The 23,408-nt window shown below is 38.7% G+C and overlaps 1 protein-coding gene across 1 annotated transcript in view; it reads right to left on the bottom strand.

Moving 5' to 3' along the window:
• Positions 1–4,059: 4,059 nt before the first annotated feature.
• The window catches only part of AHCYL2 (adenosylhomocysteinase-like 2), a 45,500-nt gene continuing 26,151 nt past the window's right edge, over positions 4,060–23,408 (bottom strand). The window contains exons 8-15 of the mRNA XM_008586207.1: positions 21,369–21,432; positions 20,799–20,887; positions 17,852–17,922; positions 8,350–8,372; positions 7,306–7,536; positions 5,635–5,703; positions 5,433–5,511; positions 4,060–4,184 (exon numbers count right to left, since the gene is read on the bottom strand). Coding sequence (XP_008584429.1) covers positions 4,060–4,184; positions 5,433–5,511; positions 5,635–5,703; positions 7,306–7,536; positions 8,350–8,372; positions 17,852–17,922; positions 20,799–20,887; positions 21,369–21,432 — 751 coding nt within the window. The remainder of the gene's footprint in view (positions 4,185–5,432; positions 5,512–5,634; positions 5,704–7,305; positions 7,537–8,349; positions 8,373–17,851; positions 17,923–20,798; positions 20,888–21,368; positions 21,433–23,408) is intronic.

Below are 23,408 nucleotides of genomic sequence, written 5' to 3'. Positions count from 1 at the left end.
GGATTCATCCTCTGGTCACTGATTTAGTTAGGAAACCTGATTTAGAGACACACCACTCCTTGATTCATTTCTTTCTTCCCTTTGTTTGGCTGTAGTCAGGTTCTGGGTGTCAGGGTCCTTTGTTTGCATACTGCAGAGATGCTGACTTCCTGTGCTATCCAGCTAAGGGCAGCACAGAGGGCTTGGGGAACCTAAAACCATGCTTTAGCTTCTCTGTCTTAAGTCTGTAGTCCTTAACTCCTCAGGGTGGTGGTTCTGAGAATGCAAGTCCTTTACAAAAACAGCCAGTGTGTATATGTGTGTGTGTCTGAGGCAGAAGAACACATGATATTTTATTAGTGGACTGGCCCAGCATGGAATAAGGGTCTGGTTAGGGTAATTCAAACATGCCTCTTGGTAACTGCTTCAACTTTTCACATCCTTGCCCTACAGCAGGCTCTCTAGCTTTGTGCAGAGGCCTCTCTCATCTCTGAATTCCTAGTTCACAGAAACAAGAATACCCTGAAAACAAGAATACATTTTAAGAATATTTTATTTGTCTTTTAAGATTACATAGTCATTATTGCTGATCTAATACAATCACTTAGACATGAAGATTTCCAAGAGCTTTTAAGAAATGGCGACCCTTAGAGGTTTTATTCCTTTCAGTAAGATGACAGTGAGAACTAAATGACTATTTATATATATATATATATGTATAGATAGTTTAGAACTTGTCCGCATATAATTTGCTGGTGTAGCCTATTTTCTTTCCGTAATTTTCCTTTATTAAAAAAGCTTAATGCAACAATGCATTTTGATTTCTTTTTTTAAAACGATAACAAAGTTAATTTCGAGAAAACCACAGGAGCAGCAATTTCAGATCTGTTCAGAGAAAAGCCAAGCAGCGAAAAAGCTTTGCAGGAGTATGTGGCCATAAGGAGCCGTGCTCATATAGGAGGGTACGATGGGGAGGTAGGAGGGCAAAGGGAAGGCAGACTAGGTACATTTTTTTTAAATGAGAAAAAGAAAACTGAATATTTCTATTAAGAAGGCAAAGAAGACCTTGAAAACTAGCACAAATTCATTGTAAATGGTATGTATCCCCATAGGCCAGGGCCACATACAAAGAGATAATTAGCCTTCTTTCCCATTTTTCCAGATAGCTAGGATGCATCTAAGGTGAGAAATTGAAGGAAAGAAGACACATTGCTCCGATTCCAAGGGTAGAGAGAACAATTACCAGATTCCAGCACTAAGATAGAATTCAAATACTCAGGAGGCCTGGGCCTCTTTCTTTTTAATGGTTGATGACGCAGAGTCCCCAGAGAGGGAAGAAAGGTCATCTGAAACTCAGAGGCAAATACCTCACTAGGGGCAGCAATACTGGTAGCCTAACTTAGAATCCCAGTGTGGCTTCTTTATTTGGAATGGGTCTCTTCACTATAGCAAGTCGGAGAGTACTCTGGAAGTACCAGCTCCACAGAGAGCAATGCTTTGCTAAGAAACAGCAGGTTATGACTTTTGGTCTATGAACCTAATAGGCTAGAGTCCTTATATTTGCCTACTGGAACCTGCTGTGGGTATAAGACAAATTACAAAGATCTGAATCTTTTGCTAAAGGGATCCAATTAATTAATATAAAAATCAGAACTGGGTAGGCAAAAGGAAGAACTGAGTAGCCTAGTGGAACTTTCAGCATTTATGATCTTCCTATAAAAAAAATATAGCCAAGTATGTGACACTTCTCTAGTACTTGCTGAGATATATGGCCTCTGAAGAACCAGACTTTAAGGACTAAGCCCATATACGATTTAATGAGGCAAATAGCCATTTACCCAAGTTCCACCTCTCTACCTCCAAAAGTAAGGTCACTTCTACACTAGCTCTGAGGGCATACAAATAAAGAACAGAGGAAGTTAGAGAGAGTGGAGGTAGGGGAGGAAAAGCAGGATGGGAAGGTTATAGTGATCCTGGGTGGTCCGGTGTTTCCTTGAGTCACCTTGGTCTTTAGACTTTGAGGCAGACCAGCATAAGAAAAAATTGGGAAACAAACAACAAACATGAGAGTGTTAAACAGGGTTGGCAGGGGAAGAGGAACTCATTTAATTCAAGATTCCTAGGGCCACTCCAGACTTTAACTCTTAGAACCTATCTGGTCCCAACAGAACCCTTGAGACCAGGTCAGTCTCCAAAAGGAATCCACCTCTTGGGTGGGACATAAAATTTCATGCTGCTCACATTACTAATATTTTGTAATGTTGGTGTTATTCAAGAAACTACCTCTGAAATACAGTATCCTTAAATGGAAGAGGTCAGATCATAAAAGATAGGCCAGCAGAGAAGAAAGAACACATATCAGATTGCAGATCTGTTTCATCAATGGCAATGGCCAAAGGTATAAATGTCTGATGAGGTTCAAACTAGCTTTGATCACCTGGATACAGTTTAGAGTGTCAAATACTTCCCTAGAAACAAATAAATATACTCTGCCTCTTTAAAGTGTCAAGTTGTGGCACTGAAAGACCTGTCTCATTTCCAAAGTTTTAGACCCCCAAATCCCTACTCAATTTCAGAAGTAGTTTTAGGCAATAAGATGTTTCCAGAAGCAGTGTTTCTTAACAAACCCTCCTTTTCTGAGAGTGGCAGTCTGGAGGGGGCTTCCTGGGAAATTATAGTTAAATGACTAGGAAGTAAAACTATGGGTCCCAGTGGAGCTGGCCCCCACTTCCTGAGTGAGCAGAGGTTGGCTGGGTTAGAAAGATGGCAAAACAAATGTCTGACACACACCAAAGTTGATGAGGAAATAATGGCAGCACATCCCTCTTGGAACCAGAAAGTGTTAAAATGGACATAAATATTCAAGGAGAAGAAAGAAGTCCTGAGTAAGGAAGGAGACCCCCAGTGGGCACAGGCACAGCTGAGTTCTTGGTGTAGCTTGCCAAAGCCATAACACTCCTTCCTTACTAGCCTTTGTATAAAGAAGGCAGTGATAGTGATGGCCATATAAATTCGGTGGCTTCCAAAAGGCCTCACCTGGGGAAAGGCCGAAGCTGAGAAAGGCAGCTGTTGAAAATTTATTCCAGAAAACCGCAGGGAATAAGGAGTCTGGAATCCCTGGACTAACTCTTGAGCCTGGACAAGAAAAAAAATGGCCGTTGCTGAGGATTCAGAGTCAATGGGGAATGATGTGAATGATGCACTGGAAATGGTTTCTTTCCTTCCTCAGCCTGTCCTCTGTGGCTGTCATGGCCCTTGGGGCAGTAACCACACTCTGGGCCAGGGCTACAGGCACAGGATTCTAGATTTTAATAAATAAATAACCTAACATATAAGGTGAGCACGGCGGGCAGCTCTGATTGGAGAAGCAGCTTGCTGGGTTCTTTCTTGTATAGTAGTGGAGAAAAGGCTTGGAGCTCTATTCCTTAAAACCTCTTCTGGCTTGAGTTACAGAAACTTAATACCTAGAAGGAAAAAGAAAGATGAGACTGTGATGCTGTCAGCTAGTGGGGATGCTGGGACATGAAGAGGCTGCTTAAAGGCATACCAGGGAGGTGGGCACTTTTCTGGAGTGTATGGTGGGGGTAGATAATTGTGGCTCTTTTTTACATTGGTGGAAAAGGACAGTATTTCTCCATAAAGAGATAAAAATCATAGCAAGAAGATGAAGTAGAGAAAGGCAATTCAGGAAGGGGAACACTATTTAATGTCTGAGCTAGTGGGGATGCTGGGACATGAAGAGGCTGCTTAAAGGCATACCAGGGAGGTGGGCACTTCTCTGGAGTGTATGGTGGGGGTAGATAATTGTGGCTCTTTTTTACATTGGTGGAAAAGGACAGTATTTCTCCAAAAAGAGATAAAAATCATAGCAAGAAGATGAAGTAGAGAAAGGCAATTCAGGAAGGGGAACACTATTTAATGTCTGAAGGCCATTTGAAGAATCCTTTGGGCTGGCAGTGACGGGGAGTGGTTTTATTTTTCTGAGTTCATGTAAATGTATGTGGTGGGGGATGCAAAGACCAATTCCAGTGCAGGAAACTCTTTACTTCCCAGGCTTCCCTGACTTCTGGGGAGCCCAAGTCACCTGTAGTAATTAGGCTTGAAGGGCCCATTCTTGTTGAGTCCCAGATACTTGGCCTGTTCATCTGTCAGCTCCGTCAGGTGGGCATCAAAGGTAGGCAGGTGTAGGCTCGCCACATACTCATCTGGAACAGACCACAGAAGCACTGGTATAAGCATTCATGCCTCCTAGCTGGCTGTTCTCCCTAAGATAGGCTCTAATTCCTGGAGCTGAATAAAAAATGCTTAACTTTTGCCCACTGGCCCTCGGTTCTAAGGAATGGTTGCCTTTAGCTTTGAGCCCAATGCTTCTGAAAGCCATAATAACATCTTTCCTTACTCTTTCTTCCTTGAACCTTTCCTTCTCCCCAGAAAGGTGAGAGAGAGATGAAAGAAGCAATAGACCTTAGGGTTTAAAAGAAAGAATGGGATAATAGGCTAAACAATGGAAAGCTCCAACTTTAGTTGAACTCTAGACTTTGGGTCACTCAGAAAAGCTAACACCTGGGGAAATTGGAAAGCCATAACTAAGAAGGATGCGACATTGTGTGCTTTGCTTCTAGTACTCTTAGTTCTTACAAGTTTCTGTTTACATTCTATCATCTGCATACATAGCACTTATTTATATTCTGTCATTTCCTATGAATTTATTTGGCTTCCCCAACTTCATTATATATTCAGTCAGAATACAGACTGCTCTATTTCTTTTATATCCTTCCAAAGTGTCTATTAAAGCGAAAATATATCAACTACTAACAGTTGCTATGTGCCTAGTGCTAAAGCAAAACAAAACCAGAAGCTGATTTATCCCCTGATCCTCGACTCAGGAATTTATAAACACACTGTATCAGTTCTGGTGCTTGAGGCAGGCTCTTTAAAAATTTAAGACAGTTTAATGTTTCTCTTATACAAACACCCACATAACTAAACTCTGAACAGGAGCTATTCAGAGTCTCTCCTTTGGCCCGAAGCAATGGGGTTAGTGTTAGAAGTTGTAGTATGAAAGTTCTGTGCTGTGTGAGAGAAGTCTGGTAGGGCCTATTCAGCAGCCTAGAACTGGAATAACTCAGATGTCACAAGCTAGGAGATAACTCCTCTCTTTTGGAGGAAGATATTTTTTCTCCTCTGAGATTCTTTCATATAAGATACTTTAAGAGAGAAAACCCTTAAAATTCACAGGCAGGTAAACTAAATCACAGCAAAGTGTCACAACTTCACTAGGGCAACCCAGGTGGAAAATGGGATAAATTGAACCTAGGAATCTTAGCTCCTTCTTTACAAGATACAGCTTTTTTTTTTTTCTATCCGTAAGAAAGTTAATGGCACCAAAATTCCTTTAGCCTCTGATTCTGAACTACTTTGGTAAGGATAGGGATGGAAAAGCACATGCTTACCCATTTTCTTGGGCAATAGGTAGACATCCTGCTTATAGCGACCCTCAGGAGCATTATAAAGCTCTATCAAGGCAAGAGCCTAGAGAAACAGACAGATGGATTCAGATGTGCCATTCATAGCAATCTACCTCAATGTCAAGTGAAATCTGGCTGGTCTGAGGGCCCTCTCCAGCCCACTGCTGTCCCACTCTGGAGGCCTTACCTGAGTAGTAGCAGTGATTGAGAGCACAAATGTAGGCACTGTGGAGCAGCTTAGGTTCAGCAGACGGCCCTAGTGATCAAGGTGAAGATACAGATTGGTTACGACAAAGTTGCAGGCCTTCTAAGAGAGAGGGAAGAACATGACTGCTGTTTTCCAAATGCTTCCCAACTAATATTGCTGGACAAAAAGCAGGTATTCAATAAATAGGAGGTAACTGATTGACACTTAAATGAGATCACTGAAAATTCTGGATAATTTGATAAAGGTAATCTGGAATTATGTAGAAAGGAATAGAGACGGTCACTTGATACTGAGGGTTTATGCCCAGGAAGGTATATTTCTGTCAAATTTTCCACTCTCTATGGAAAAGTATTTTCCTCCTGAGGATTGATATTCCTTTGAAAGACTATCCTAAACAATAATCTAGTCAAATCCAGGAATGATCTCTCCAGGTTGTAAGGGGAGATATCTTTGGATTTAGGAAGCTGTAATGATTTTTGTGCTTCTTCCTCAGTTAGGTTCTCCTGAGTTCAAGGGCAGATTTGTATTTTGAGTAGGTAGTAAGACAGTAGAAGACCTAGAAATTTACCCCAATGCCACCCTTTCCTATTTTGTTTCCTAGTAAGAATGACCACATTTTTTGCTCAACCATATACCCCAAAATACCTGTGGTGCTTGCTTTTGTCACCAAAATCACTAGGTGGGATGTTCCAGGGCAATAAGAAATAAGTCACCAGACAGTGGGCTGACTTCAAAGCTATTGATGCATATTTAACAACCTGCCCATCCCCCCTCCCTATACACACTCCTTCCTTGTGAGGAAATAATTCAGTCCCTTTACAGATGCCCTAAAGTATCTGAGAAGGTGGGATAAGGTGAAGAAAAGGTAAAGAGAACAGTAAGGATACTCAAACCTAATTTTATGGGCCCCTAGATAAAGACAGTGTATCTTTCAAAACCCAAGAAAAGTATTCTTAGTCTCCTTGTTATTTTGGTATCTTTCCCTGAAGAAGAGAAAGCTTCAAGGTAAGAACACAGGGCATCATCATAGCTGTCAGAAATCCAGAGGAGATTTGAAGAAAGGAAATGTGGTCAGACATTGACATGGAAGGCTAAGTGGAATGATAGTCAAGAATAAGTGTGAGCTAGAAGAAGCCAGGATGGGGAGAGTTCAATCAAGCAACCAGTATAGCTGGGTGCCTCCTACACATTTGGCTCAATTAAGGGAAATGGACACTCAGAAACAGGGAATCTATCAGTAAAGACATGATTTTCCCAGAGCTTGCCTAAGACAGTTTTAGAGTTAGGAATATCTACTTTATCCTTACTGATTAAACCATCCCACAAATGACATTATCTCTTTGTAAGCATCACTCAAAGTGGCATTGGTGCTATCTGTAATTCCTTCCACAGTAATAGTCATCATCTGACTCAACCTGTAGAGTGACATGGAGAGACAGGATAATTGGTGAAAAGTGGAGAACCAAAATAGTTACTTAATTGCTGAATGAAAAGATCTTTCACAATTAGAAGTAAAATCCATTGGTAAAGTAGTTAAACCTGTGCTTAAGAGAAGGCGTTGCAAGTATGAGAGAACAGGAGGAGGAGGCGACCTGGGTACTGCAGTCTCTCCTGTCAGGAGTGAGTACCTTTTGCCAGCCTCAGTCTTACCTCTGCCAGCAGTACTATCCTCTTGCCATCAGGCCATATCACATGGTCAACTTGGGATCTCACTCGCTCCCAGGTCAGTTCTGGTGTCCGCAGACTCGCCTGGAACATATACAGCAAGCACATCATCAGACATGGCAAGTCCCACTCTGGGGACAGAAAGATGTTGAAGGGAGCCATTTCAAATAGCAAGTTGAAAGGAGCAACCAACATGCCATATGGAGAATACCTGTCCTGGGTTGGTTAGGACTGATCCATTTCAGGGAATTTAATCTTAGGCCCAGCCAGGGAGGGATCACTCAGGATGTCATTCCACAACATCTACTGTACGCCCACTCTCTGCTGAGCACAGTAAAAGGTGCTATGGGAAATACAAAAGAAACCAAAGACATGGTTTCTGCCTTCAAAAAGCTTCCACTTATAGTTGGGGACATAAAACAATACACATGTGAGAGGAAAAAAAGCCTTTGAGATACTTACAAAGCAACATGCAAACAAGTGCAAATTAACACAGTGCAAACTGAATACATAAGTGCTGAAGAGACACAGAAAAAAAGGAGGACAGAGCTGAGTGGGATTAGTTAGAGAAGGCTGAATGTCCTAAACATAGCATGCTGGGGCCCAAGGTTCTGCCCTCATGTCCAATGTCCCAGGTTCCACCATCTCAAAAATGGTGGTTCACCCTAAAGTTACAGAAGCTTTGTGACCTAGTGCAATGTGAGGTAGCCTTTAAAGAAATGCTTAATGTCAAAGTAAAGCTCCAATGGCTCACCCTCCTTCCATTCCTGTACATTGTATATTCAGAGAACAAGAGAAAAAATGTTAAATTTATTAACAGCAGCAATCAAATAACAGTTACAGGGGATAGATTTAAGACAACAACTTCCTTCTCCCAACATGCAATGCCTAAAATAGAAAAGGAGCTGATATTCCAAAACTATGCACTGGCTCATTTGATAAAATTGAGAAGTTCTGCCAAATAGTAGTTTTCTGACAAAAAAAGAGAAACACTTTTAGTTATACAAGAATCATTTACTGAGTACATACCATACTATAGGCATCGTAATATTCTAGGCAATATAGATAAGACTGTGGATTCCTTTAGTGGACTGTGAGCTATTTATGGACAGGGACAGTATCAGTATCTACTTTTCATTTTTATATCCCCAAGGTCTATCTAAGCATACAAGGGGGTGCTCAATCAGTGTTTAGAAATCCATTATCCCCATCCCTGAGGAAGTACCAATCTAGTGGGAAAGACAGACATATAATTATATTTCAGTATATTCAGAACTATATTAATGGTCTGGACCATTTCTTTATTAGGTAGATGGGAAACATAAAATTTCTTCAGATGTCAAGTTTCATAAATCGGTTCAACCTTTCTACAGGACAATTTGGCAGTAGCTAGCAAAATATTTTTAATTATTTATTTATTTTGGGGGTGGCTGGCTGGTACAGGGATCAAAACCCTTAACCTTAGTATTGTAACACCACGCTCTAACCAACTGAGCTAACTGGCCAGCCCACAACATTTTATATGTACTTAACACTGATGTACCAATCAACTTCACTTTTGAGGCTCCATCTTATAGAAACACTTGCTTAAGTTCAGAAATGTAACTGTCTAAGAATGTTCAATCCAGGGTTATTTGTAATAGCGAAAAATGTAAATCAAGAGAAGTAAATCACAATAGTTCTATACAATAGAATATTATGTAACTAAAAAAAATTGATCTATATGTGTTAACATGAAAATCATTCATTATTGTTGAGTGAAAAAATCACGTTGCAGAGCAATATAGTAAATATAACCCTAATTTATAGATTTTTTTACTTCTTACTTTAAACATTTATATTGCTTGAATTTTAAACTAAGCAAGTATTACTTTTAAATTAGAATTTTAAAAAGAAATTTTATAAATATGCACTGTAAATAGAGTTCAAAATAATTTAAGCAAATGGACTATTTTGGGAAGTTAAAGATATACAAGGTAATCCTTAGCCTTTGGAAACAGCACCGTGGAGGATAATAACCACATAGAGTCAGGAAGATACTCCTTGGCAACACTGGCATTTTTTATTGAGATGATGAGACTTTAAAGTATTTCAGGTTGTAAGTGTTTTATACATCTTTTAGAGGACAAACAATCTTGGTGATTGGGAAGAAAGAGCTGATACCATGATAACAACAGTCATAGGAAATATTCCTTGGGAAGAAAGATATGGTGAAATCAAGGAAAGGATACTTTATGAACATAAGAAAATGATCAATGTTTAGTAGAGGCAGTTTACTAGAGCACTACAATGGATATGATGTAGGAAAAAGACCCAAGGGTAAGTTTAAAAAAGGGATTTGAAGAGAAACTTGGTAAACTGATCTCTACCACTGTCCAGAGAGCTCCAGTAAACTGACTATTAAGTTCTACCTGGGAGTCACACTCCTCAAAAGAAAAAGGCTTTCCTATCCGAATGCCTACAGCTTTACAATTATCTGTCTTAAAGACATCCAGTTGTTTTCACTGTGGATTTACAATCACTAAGCAATCTACCAGGAAAATGGTTCTCTATGCAGATTACATTCCCAAACTAGGTGTACATCCTACCATAAGTTAGCCAGTTACTATGCTTGCACAAATTGGTTTTATATAATTCTGAACAGTACAAATCAGTTTTTTTCAGGAAGAACAACACTGTTTCTAGTCTATAAAGCATGGAGTCAATAGAAGGTCTCAGGTCATATCATTCTTTGGCTGGAAAAAACTTTTAAGAGCATGTGTACATAACGGTTTAATCACTTGAATTGTGAAGCTTGACAATCGTACAGGCCTATGTGATGCATATGGGTAAGCAGGTCTGCTTTCAAGAGAAAGAAGACATGTAAAAGAAAGACATGATGGCTAAGAGCACAGTCCCTATCACAGGTTCCCTAAGTATTCACAGCATTAATATTTCTCAGAAAAAAATAGAGCTTTCTGAATGACCAACTCTTTTGATGAGTGATTCGTTCCTAAAGATGCAGAAGGCAACATCTAGAGATTAGGTAAAACTACAAATTCCTACCAAAAAACAAACAAACAAACAAAAACCCCACTATATGTGTTAACATGAAAATCATTCATTATTGTTGAGTGAAAAAATCACGTTGCAGAGCAATATAGTAAATATAACCCTAATTTATAGATTTTTTTACTTCTTACTTTAAACATTTATATTGCTTGAATTTTAAACTAAGCAAGTATTACTTTTAAATTAGAATTTTAAAAAGAAATTTTATAAATATGCACTGTAAATAGAGTTCAAAATAATTTAAGCAAATGGACTATTTTGGGAAGTTAAAGATATACAAGGTAATCCTTAGCCTTTGGAAACAGCACCGTGGAGGATAATAACCACATAGAGTCAGGAAGATACTCCTTGGCAACACTGGCATTTTTTATTGAGATGATGAGACTTTAAAGTATTTCAGGTTGTAAGTGTTTTATACATCTTTTAGAGGACAAACAATCTTGGTGATTGGGAAGAAAGAGCTGATACCATGATAACAACAGTCATAGGAAATATTCCTTGGGAAGAAAGATATGGTGAAATCAAGGAAAGGATACTTTATGAACATAAGAAAATGATCAATGTTTAGTAGAGGCAGTTTACTAGAGCACTACAATGGATATGATGTAGGAAAAAGACCCAAGGGTAAGTTTAAAAAAGGGATTTGAAGAGAAACTTGGTAAACTGATCTCTACCACTGTCCAGAGAGCTCCAGTAAACTGACTATTAAGTTCTACCTGGGAGTCACACTCCTCAAAAGAAAAAGGCTTTCCTATCCGAATGCCTACAGCTTTACAATTATCTGTCTTAAAGACATCCAGTTGTTTTCACTGTGGATTTACAATCACTAAGCAATCTACCAGGAAAATGGTTCTCTATGCAGATTACATTCCCAAACTAGGTGTACATCCTACCATAAGTTAGCCAGTTACTATGCTTGCACAAATTGGTTTTATATAATTCTGAACAGTACAAATCAGTTTTTTTCAGGAAGAACAACACTGTTTCTAGTCTATAAAGCATGGAGTCAATAGAAGGTCTCAGGTCATATCATTCTTTGGCTGGAAAAAACTTTTAAGAGCATGTGTACATAACGGTTTAATCACTTGAATTGTGAAGCTTGACAATCGTACAGGCCTATGTGATGCATATGGGTAAGCAGGTCTGCTTTCAAGAGAAAGAAGACATGTAAAAGAAAGACATGATGGCTAAGAGCACAGTCCCTATCACAGGTTCCCTAAGTATTCACAGCATTAATATTTCTCAGAAAAAAATAGAGCTTTCTGAATGACCAACTCTTTTGATGAGTGATTCGTTCCTAAAGATGCAGAAGGCAACATCTAGAGATTAGGTAAAACTACAAATTCCTACCAAAAAACAAACAAACAAACAAAAACCCCAAAAAACCCTTAGGGTTTTGATTACTACAAATATTTGGATAAATACTTACCAAATCATTCTCCTATGCAATTTCACTGAGTTGACTTATAGTGATTCTCCTCTCTTTTCTCTCACACCCTCCATCCAATCCATTTAGCATATGCCATTGGTCACACTATATCACTTCTTATCACCTCCATTCCTTACCCATCAATCCAAGCCACCACCCCTTCTATTGTTTGAAAGAGCCTCCTGTTGTCTCTATCACTACTCAAGCTCTGGAAGTGTTTTATTTATACAAAGGACAGAGTAACTTTTTAAAATGTAAATCAGATTTCATCACTCATCTGTTCAAAACTTTCCAAAGGCTTCTTTCACACTCAAAATAAAATCTAAAGTCCTTTTCACGGTCTATAAAGCTCCACACAGCCCGCTACCTCCTTGAGCTGCCTCTTCCCCTCACCACCTGCCCAGTCTGTTCCTGCCACAATGGCTTCTTTTCTGTTCCTCAAACACATCAAGCAGGTTTCTACCTCAGGGTCTTCTACTCATCATTCTCCCCGAACAGAATGCTCAGATGGCTAGCTTCTTCATTTCATTCGGGTTTTTTTTTTTTTTTCCAAATGTTAACTCCTCAGAGAAACCTCCTTTGACCACCCTAACTAAAATAGTTTCCTCACCTTGCTGTTTTTCTTCACTACTAAGCACTCACTGACAATAACTATTTATTTGTTTATTATCTATCTCCCACACTAGAATATAAGCTCCACAAGAGCCAGGATGTTATTTACTGATATTTCTTCAGCCAATTGTTCCTAGGCACAGAGCAGAGCAAGTACTCAATATAAATCTGCTAAACAGTGAATGAACATTCTGGTTTCAATTATTAGTTGAGTTTGCTATTTCTTTAAATTTCATTTTACATGCCATGTGACACTAACACCAAAGGTTGAGTAATTTAACTTTTCAAAAGACTTTCTCTCTTTCTGGACATTTAGTTTAGCCACATATCTTCTGCCAAGAAGAGTACAAAGAGGGCCGGCCCGGTGGCGCACTGCTACAGTGCGCCGCTTGGAAGAGTGGCGGCGCTCCCGCCGAGGGTTCGGATCCCACATACAGACCAGCCGCTCACTGGCTGAGCAAGATGCAGGTGCAACACCGAGGGTTGCGATCCCATTGCCGGTCTCGGTCCGGTACGGGCGCGACACTGAGGGTTGCGATCCGTTGCCGGTCACGAAAAATGACAAAAAGGGAAAAAAAAAAAAGAAGAGCACAAAGAGAAGAGAAGTGAGAGATGGACATTGGCTCATGTCAGTGGCAGATATGAGGGGGCTACCTGGAAATATCTGCAAAATAGGTCTATCTCACAGTAGCCAGGGTGATCCTTTTAAAATAAAAGTTATCCTTTTCAAATACAAGTTAGATCGTTAAAACCCTATAACGGCTCCCTATTTCTCTCTGAATATAATCAGGAGTTCTTACACTGGGCTATAAGGCCCTATAAGATTTGGCCTACAACCTCTCTAACTTCATCTTCCCTCTCCCCTGCCCTGTGCTCATTCTACTCCAAGCACACTGGTTTCCTTGTTGCTAGGGCATGTTTTCTAGCTGTTCTCTCTTCTTGAAATGCTCTTCACCTAAAAATCCACATGGCTAAGTCCTTCAAGTCTGATCAAAAATCATCATCTTAATAAAGCTCATTGTTTGATTCCTGTATTTAAAATTACAACCCAGCTCTTGATTCCCCTTACCATGCTCTACTTTTTCTTTTCTTTTTTTTTTGTGGTGCTTTCACCTTCTACATACTATGGATTTTATTTATTATGTTTACTGCTCTTCTCACTAAAATGTAAGCTCTATGAAGGCAGGAATCTTTGCTTGCTTTGTTCACTGACTCCAAGCATCTAGAATAGCACCTGGCCTATAGCAATGACATAAAATATATTTGTGATTGAAAGGAAAGAGTCTTCTGACCTTTACCTTGAAAGATTACTTATGTCTGAGCTGCCTTCAAAGGAGAGATCACTATCACAATTTGAAGTTAAAATTAATCTACAAATCATGAGGGGGTAATAATGCAACATATAGGAAAACAACACAAAAGTAGATTTAAGTCAGAAACCTGGATTTTGTTCTCCAACTTCCATTTTTTTTTTTTGGAAGCTGTCTGGTAAGGGGATCCAAACCATTGACCTTGACCTTGGTGTTACAACACTACGCTCTAACCAACTGAGCTAACCAGTTGGCCCTCTCCAATTTCATTTTGAATCAATTATATGACTGATGAATTACTTAAGTTCTTAGTTTTCACACTGAAAATTAAGAAAAAGAATAATGCCTCATGGAATGGTTAAGAGAATAAAATGAGATAAAGTAAAAATATAAAAGGTACATGATTGCATTTGGAGTTATTTTTATTTCAGAGCTTCCTCAGGCTTTAGAAAGGAAAATTCCTTCCCCCTACCGCTACTCTGAAGATTTCTCATTAGGACCCAGGGCATGACATGAATACTTTCCTTTAGGCTTTTCCCATTTGGTGGTTCTATAAGCAAATTAATCCAGGAAAGAACAATCACATGCTAGAAAGCTTTAGAAATATTATTATCTTTGACCATTTAGCAAAGGGGTAGTACGGCACGTAAGTGAAATGTAAGCCAAAAAAAAAAAAAAAAGTCAAGCACCAACTAAATTATTCATTGTAATCAAATTGTCATGGTAAGACAGAATAATGGAGCCATGCCTCTCAGACACCCTAAGGTAGAAATAGGCTCTTACAGGTTTTCCTTATAGCTATTTGTAATAATAGAAGAATAGAGTGTAGAGTCAAAACGAGAAACCATATAAAATAGGTATTATCCAACAGCTCTCAATCTATCCACTGATCCTTACCTGGCAATTCTGAAGCTCAATCAGAGCAGCCCTCAGTGGACATGAAAGCATGCTTTGTTTGAGCCAGTTACCCAGAGAGAAATATAGTTTTGCCATAAAATGCCATAAAAATTTAAAACCAGAGTGAAAGTTACACTGAGAGATACTTTGGTAAGTCTGAAAAGAAATAAATAACACTTCTATTAGCCTTTACCAGGGCAACTTATTAGCAACAAGTGCTATGTTGGGTTGGAAAATTATAGGGTGAATATAATAAAATTGGAGAACTAACGTGATAGATTTTCCAGGTTTGAAGAATACATGCTACTACACAATGGCTCTGGATTGATCGTGACACCTACAGACCCAATTACTACAGTTTGGAAAATATGTTAAGGGGAAACCTAACCCAATAAAAGAGGGAGAAAAAAGAGGAAACCATAGTATTTGATAGACATAGTCAATCTTAAGCAATGTAATCCTCCCAGCCCATAGATTTCTCTCCCTTGACCTGTGTCCTTGGACCAACCAACTTATTTCATCTTCATGGTAAAATCAAACATCTCCAAAATACTGACTATAACAGTGACTCACATTCATTGTATCTTTTTTGTAGTTTTGATTTTACCCAGCTCTTAATCCTAAACAAAAAGACAAAATGGCTTATAGTATAAGCAGGTCTCAAGCTTGGGTAGAAGACAATCATCTGAAATAAAGAAGCTATACAGAATTCTCAAACACACTGAGGGTTGCGATCCGTTGCCGGACACGAAAAAAGACAAAAAGGAAAAAAAAAAATAACTCAAAATGGGTCATAGCACTAAATGTAAGAGCTAAAACTATAAAATTCTTAAAAGAACACAGGAGTAAATCTTGGTGACCCTGGGTTAGGCAATGGTTTCTTAGGTATAAAACCTAAAGCACAAGTAACCAAAAAAAAAAGAGAGAGAGAGAGAGAAATTAGGGCTGGTCTGTGGCTCACTTGGGAGAGTGTAGTGCTGATAGCACCAGGGCCACAGGTTCAGATCCCTATATAGGGATGGCTGGTTAGCTCAATTGGGAGAGCGTAGTGCTGACAACACCAAGTCAAGGCTTAACATCCCCTTATCAGTCATCTTTAAAAAAAAAGACAAATTGGACAACATCAAAATTAAAAACTTTTGTGCTACAAATGATACCACTAAGGAAGTGAAAAGACAACCTGCAGAATGGGACAAAATATTTGCAAATCACATATAAGTCATAAGGGACTTACATCCAGAATAGATAGGAACTCTTACAACTCAATAATAAAAAGACAATCCAATTTAAAAATGAGCAAAGTATCTGAGTAGACATTTCTCCAGAGAAGAGGTACAAATGGCTATCGAGCACAGGAAAAGATGCTCAACATCATTAGTCATTTAGGGAAATGCAAATCAAAACCACAATGAGATACCACTTTACACTCACTAATCAAAAAGACAGACAATAACAAGTGTTGGTGAGGATGTGGAGAAATTAGAACCCACATGCATTCTTGGTGAGATTGTAAAATGGTGCAGTCCATTTTAAAACACCTTGGCAATTTCTCAATGTTAAAAGTATGATTAATGTTAAATGTTAAAAGTAGTTACCATATGATCCAGCAATACTCCTAGATATATATCCAAGAGAACTGAAAATAAATGTCAACACAAAAACTTGTATACAATGTTCATAGCATCATTATTCATAATAGCCCAAAAATGAAAACAATCCAAATGTCCATAACTGATGAATGGATAAATAAAATTTGGTATATCCAATGGAACATTATTCAGCAATAAAAAGGAATAAAGTACTCATATATGCAATTACATGGATGAACCTTGAAAACATCATGCTAAGTAAAAGAAGCCAGTCACAAAAGACCACATTTGTATGACTTCATTTATATGAAATGTTTGGAATAAGCAAATCTCTCTTTTTTTGACCAATAAGGGGATTGCAACACTTGGCATGGTGTGGTCAGCACCACGCTCAGCCAGTGAGCGCATCGGCCATCCCTATATAGGATCTGAACCCGCGGCCTTGGCGCTACCAGCGCTGCACTCTTCCCGAGTGAGCCACGGGGACGGCCCGGAATAAGCAGATCTACAGAGAAAGAATGATTAGTGGTTGCCCAGGGCTGGGAGAAGGCAGAGGATAAAATAAGGTGTGACTGCTAAGGGTATGGGGTTTCTTTCTAGCGCAATGAAAATGTTCTGGAATTAGATAATAGGATATTGCACAACTTTACTAAAAACCACTAAACTGAACACCTTAAAAAGCTGAACTGTATGATATGTGAGTTATATTTCAACAGAAAAACTAGACTGTGGTAATAGCTGTGCAACCCTGTGAAATTACTAGTAAACACTGAATTGTACAGTTTAAATGGGCAAAATGTATGGTATGTGAATTACATCCAAATAAAGCTATTAAAAAAAAAGATCCAGGGGATGGATGTGAAGCAAGTACAGCTTCTTATGGTCCTTATTCTCCGCTTACAGCTCTCTCTGAGGATACAAATATATTTTTATTCTTAAATATTCTGATTTTCCTCCTAAAATAGAATTATAAAAGAAAACCAGTGTTCCTGTGGTTTATAGTTCTCTCATAAAAATAAGTATCTCAGTATAAGCAACAATTTCTGCATATTCCTCTCTGAAACTCAAAATCTACCTCTTTGGGAATTAACACAATAACCTCGCCCACTTTCCCTCACCACGAAGAATTTTTTGCTTGAGCCTTGCCTTAATTACAGGGACTAGAGAGAAACATACATCACGTCTGGAGGTAAAATAAAAAATCAATTGTAAAAATTTAGTATCTTGCTTCCCAAATAAAACTCTACAAGTGAATCTCATCTCTAGCCATCCTCTATGTAGTTGAGGATGGATAGAGATTTAACCATTATAAAGGGAGGAAAGAAACTTTCCTGTAGAAATGATCTAGTGGTATACCTTTGGTCAGAGCTCTAAAGAGGTAAGAATAATGTGAAAAACTGGTTTTGTAGACTGTTATCTCTGGCATGCATGCATTCACTTATTCATGCACAGCTGGACAGTACAGGGATCGAACTCTGGACCTTGGTGTTATCAGCATCGTGCTCTAACCAACTGAACTGACCAGCCAGCCCTTATTTCTGGCTTTTAGAGTTTGGTTTTGTTCAGAACATTGCCCATTATCTTTCACTTGCTCCATGAAAGCATTCCCAAGTGCCACACCATTTAATATGTCATAATCATACCTGTACAGGTAATAACAATGTCCACTTGTCGGATAACCTCATTTAATTTCACCAGTCGAAATCCATCCATACTGCAGAAAAAATCAGGATCAATTAACCTAAATAGGCAGCTGGGGAGCCTTTTGCCAGAGAACTTCAAAAGCTATTACCAAGTTCCTGTGGTACCTACGTTGTCACTTCTTGAGATAGCTAGACTATTTGTAGCAGTGAAAAATCCAAACCATTTTCCTAGTTCATACCGAACAGAAATAAAAGGTTCCTTCACATTACAAGAACTTATTTTTTCCTGATAATAGGGAGCCAGGGGTTATCATGAGGTTCCCTGACTGAGTTTCTAGAAAGTACCATTTAGCCACTGAATCTACTGCCCCATTGAAACTGCTCTCTCCAAGATCATCAATGATCTCCTGAATGCCAGAAACAAAAATATTTCCTAGAGTCTTATATTACTTGATTTCTTCTGCTACATTAAACATTATTTGCCTTCTTAAAACTCTATGCTCTTTAGACTCCATGATGCTTTTCTCTCTTGGCTTTCCTCTTACTTCTCTTATTGCCTCTTCTTCAGTCAACCTTTTTGGTGGGGTATCTGCCCTTGTCTCTTTTCTCTATTCTTTCATTACTCATCCATACCCTTCCCATATGTCCAAATGACCACTTATAGGTGGTTGATTTGCACATTTATATCTTTAGCTTAGATCTCTCTGAAGCTTCATAGCTAAGGATCAAATTATCCACTGGATAGCTCCTTATGAATGTCCCAGAAGTATCTCAAACTTATTGTGTTTGAAAATAAACTCATTATCTTCTTTGTACCCCTAATACCACCTATTTCTTCTTTTATATCTTCTATATTGATCAACAGCATCACTATTCACCCAACTGCATGAGCCAAATAAACTACAATGTCCTAGCCTACTACCTATCCCTAACTGAAGTTGTCATCAAAACTGGTTGATTCTTTTTTTCCTAATTCCTTAAAAGTCTCTTGAATATGTCCCCTCCTCTCCATACATGCTGGAGTTCAGGTTTTATTATTTCTCGCCTAAATTATCACAGTAACCTCTGGCCCAATATCATCGCCTCTAGATTAACATCTCTAAATCATTTGTAGAGTGATTTCCCTAAATGCAATTCAGATAATATCACTTCCTCACTTAAAATACTTCGGTGAGACTGCCTGTTCTTAAGACCCAAATACTTATATATAAGTATTTAATTCCTATGAATATAATTTAATTATTATTTAATTTAATTATAAGTATTTAATTCCTAAGATATATAATTCCTATGAATCCTAACTCAGATATTACCACTCCCCAAATTTATCCTCTCTGCCAGCTACATTAAGATATTTCCAGATTCTAAAAAATGCTGTGCTATCTCTCCTTCTCTGGATACTATGCACATGTTTGCTGGAACTGGAATATACTTCCAAACTAAGAAAACACTTATAAAAGTCTCAAGACTAAGCTCTACTGACAACTTTCTACCCTGCCCCCTTGCTCTTCAGTTAGAAATTTCTCCTCCTTTGTAATCCTACAGAAGCACATGCTGTTCACCTCCGTGACAGCACTAAACTAACTACACTGCACAGTGGTTATTTGTCCATGCGTTTCTACAAGGAGGACCTTGTCTCATTCATCTGTCTACCTTATCCATCCTCAGCACACAGCACCATACCTAATACACAGTAAGTGATCAGTTCACATCTATAAGCTAATCTGAACAGTACAGCAATTGGTATTAAAGCACATTCAGGTTTCTGTAATGAATCCGGAGACTACTAGAAGGGTGATTGTTTCTCTGGTGTTCTGGGCCCCTCTCTCAAAGAAAGTCAGCAACTCTGGGAAACCTGTGGATTTATGACGAGGATGTGTGAGGAGTGGTAGGACGGGGGAAATGGTTATAGTAAAAGGTTTATGCCATGCCTCATTCTATCCTGGGGACCTTTCTCTGGAGGGTTAATGGTAAAGACTGGTAGGGTATCTGGCATACAGACATTTGGACTCTGCAGTAGTTTTCAGGGACAGTGGTATTTCCCATCCTGATGAGGATGGCAAAGGACAATTTTAATAATAGCTACCATTTAGTGAGCACCTATGTGATAGCAGCTCTGTCCTTTATATAATTATGTATTTATTATATAATAAGTAATAATAAAGATCTTACTGAACTCTCACAGATCTATGTGGTAGGTATGGTTACTTGTTACCTATATTTTACAAATGAGAAAGGAACTATTCTTTTTTTTAACTTTTAATTTTGGAGTCAGTTCAAACAAGAATTGTAAGAATAGCACAAACAATTCCCATATACCCTATACTCAGAGTTAACAGATTTTACTCTTTATTTGGATTTGCCTTATGCTTCCTCATGATAAAGTTAAGGTTATCTAAACTAGTCATTCGGAATACCAAAAAGAGCGTAGTTCAAACAAGAATTGTAAGAATAGCACAAACAATTCCCATATACCCTATACTCAGAGTTAGCAGATTTTACTCTTTATTTGGATTTGCCTTATGCTTCCTCATGATAAAGTTAAGGTTATCTAAACTAGTCATTCGGAATACCAAAAAGAGCGTTTTCCAGTGTATCACATTGGAAAGCACCTGATGCCAGCCTTTTTTGATCATTGTTTTCAAAGGGGCAGGAATTACATAGGAAGAAGGTAAGGGGCTACTTGTTCACTGGTTCAAAGCATCCTGTTACTATTGCCACAGGAATTCTAAATTTTAGCTTCTCTGATAGTCTCTGCTCTCTCAGAGCAAAGCTCTATGACCTTTGAAAGACAGAAGCTTACAGTTAGTGGCAGACTCCCTTAGGATCTGGGCCCCTAAGATTAGATGTAGCATTAACCAGGCCATTCTTTGGAGGCAGCTCCAATCAAGATCAAATGTCACAAGGTGGTACAGAGAAGGAGGCATGTCTCCCTTCGCGTGCTTACCAGGCTTGCAGGGCACAGATGGGGTCAATCTCAGTTACATACACAATGGAGCCCATGGCTTTCAGAGCAGCACAGCACCCTTTCCCCACCTGAAGAGGGGAGAGAGCACACATAATAAGGAAAATCAACGAGAAAACAATTTCTTAAAGCTGCTGGTAAAGTGTACCCCTCTTTCCACCCCCAAAAAGGATTTCACTGAATAGATTCATGCTTGGGGAAAAAAATGAGAAAAACAAAGAAATGAATGCAGTTCATAAACAATCCCCTGGCCCCTGTTTAGCACATTCATGTGCATAAGAACACCCACACTCACGATTTATAATCAAAACACAAGCTAAAAGAACATCACAAACAGTGTTACTGGAACAAGTCAAAAATCAACTTAAGAAAAAATGGAAAAATGCAAAGGGAAAAAGAAAGACTGCACTTTAACCAGAGGGCCTCTAAAGTTACTTTTTCCCATCTAAAGTGGTAAATGAACGTACTCTTATGTACATACAAATTAAAAATTCTAGACTATTTCAGCAAAATACACTTTAAACACCTGATAAGTGGAAGCTTAAACTTTACCTCTCCATAGCCACAGACCACCACTTGCTTTCCACCAAACATCATGTCTGTTGTCCTTTTAAGTCTAGGGGGAAAAACACTAAATCAGAATATTCTTTTCTTGTTTCTACCTTGAGGTTAGATTAGGTCTCTTTTTGTTCATGGTGTTTGTCTGTTTGTTTGTTTCCCATTTTGAAAGAAAGCCTAGTATCTACCCTAGAGAAACTGGTTAATGACCAGAAGGAAAGGTTGAGTAAAATAAATATTTTCTCACTCTTTGCCATTCAACCAATTCTATCTATATGTGAGGGTTTTTTTTCTTTTTTCTTCATTTCTTGAGTGGTGCAGAAGGGAAGATGATGTAGATTACATAGTACCTTTTAAATATAAAAGCAATATACATTTAGTTTATAATATTTTGAATATATAATATTTGGAAATAACAGATACAAAAAAGAAAATAAAAATAATGTAATTTTAATTTAGAAAATGACAAAGCTCTGGGCCGGCCTGTGGCTCACTCAGGAGAGTGCGGTGCTGATAACACCAAGGCCGTGGGTTCGGATCCCATATAGGGATGGCCGGTTAGCTCACTGAGTGAGCGCAGTGCTGACAACACCAGGTCAAGGGTTAAGATCCCCTTACCGGTCATCTTTTAAAAAAAAAAAGAAAATGACAAAGCTCTGACTTAATGGAAATATTCTTCAAGCTTATTGGTTTAGAAAGAAAACATAAAATATAACAATGATAAATGAGTAACACATTTAGTAGTATTAGAATGGGTCCCACATTAACTCAACCAGGAGGGTAATGGGCAATAAGGTGGAAGGTACTTTTGAAACATGTCAACACTGACTACAAAAGACAATGAATTTCTGGTGTTGATTCCTTGTCAGACATGTTCTACCTCTTTGTCTTTGATTCTCTGTGAAACTGATTCTTACTTTTCCAGGGTCTCTTGAAAGGAACTTGCAGGAGCAGTTTCTGGCTTCTCTTCAGGTTTAATCAGTGTCAAAATTCAGACTATTCTGAGACAGACGGTTCTTATAAATATTTATGGGTCTTTCTACTTACTTATCTATCTGCTTACTTCTCCTGTTGAAAAGTCTATAAATGTCCCAAAGGCAAAGTAAAAATCCTGTCCCTGTCCTTTTTTTTTTTTTTCTGCATTTCTTTTTTTTTTTTTTTCCTTTTTGTCTTTTTTCGTGACCGGTAACGGGATTGCAACCCTCGGTGTCGCGCCCACACCGCGCTCAACCAGTGAGCGGACCGGTCTCTATATGGGATCCGAACCCTCGGTGGGAGCGCTGCCATGCTCCCAAGCGCCGCACTCTACCAAGTGCGCCACCAGGCCGGCCCTTTTTGCATTTCTTTTATTGAAATGTATTGATTATATACATTAATGGGATACAGAGTTATATTTCAATACATGTATACAATGTGTGATGACCAAATCAGGGTAATTAGCATATTCGTCATTGCAAAACTTAATCATTTCTTTGTGAAAGTCCTGTCTTTTTTAATTATATGGCAACTCTACCAATAAAAACTAATTTAACTCCATGCTCCACCATGAAACTCATTAAATATCAATTAAGTAGAGGTAATTCTTATTGAGTGAAGAGAGTAAGTCTAGCTGGGCTATTACCATACTCAAAAGTCATGGCTTAGGAGAATGGTCCTGGAATGGCTAGCACAGAAAGGAGAATCAAGAGATCACATTTCTTAGCCTCCTTTGCTTTGACTGCCCTCAATCCTTTTCTCCTCTCTTCCCAAAGGAAGATACTCTCTCTTTGCCATTACAAATGACTGTGTGGTAGAAAGGAAACTTCATCAACTTACTCTGTAAATGACAGCTAGGCTGACAGACCTGAATGGATTCCAGTTAGGCAGTGATTTCCCTAACTGAGATAAGGGACCCCGATCTGACTCAAGATTCAAGGATAAAGGGTAGACAGACCTCAGCCAAGGAAGAATTTTTGAGGGGGCCAGGATAGTAAGCTGTCTGGTTGTCTGGTGCTATGTAAGAGACACAGCAAGTCTCTGACTTCTCTAATTCTT

The sequence above is a fragment of the Galeopterus variegatus genome, unplaced genomic scaffold (genome assembly GCF_000696425.1).
Source record: "Galeopterus variegatus unplaced genomic scaffold, G_variegatus-3.0.2 Scaffold3877, whole genome shotgun sequence".
Taxonomy (NCBI): domain Eukaryota; kingdom Metazoa; phylum Chordata; class Mammalia; order Dermoptera; family Cynocephalidae; genus Galeopterus; species Galeopterus variegatus.
This window is presented reverse-complemented; position numbering and strand designations above follow the sequence as displayed.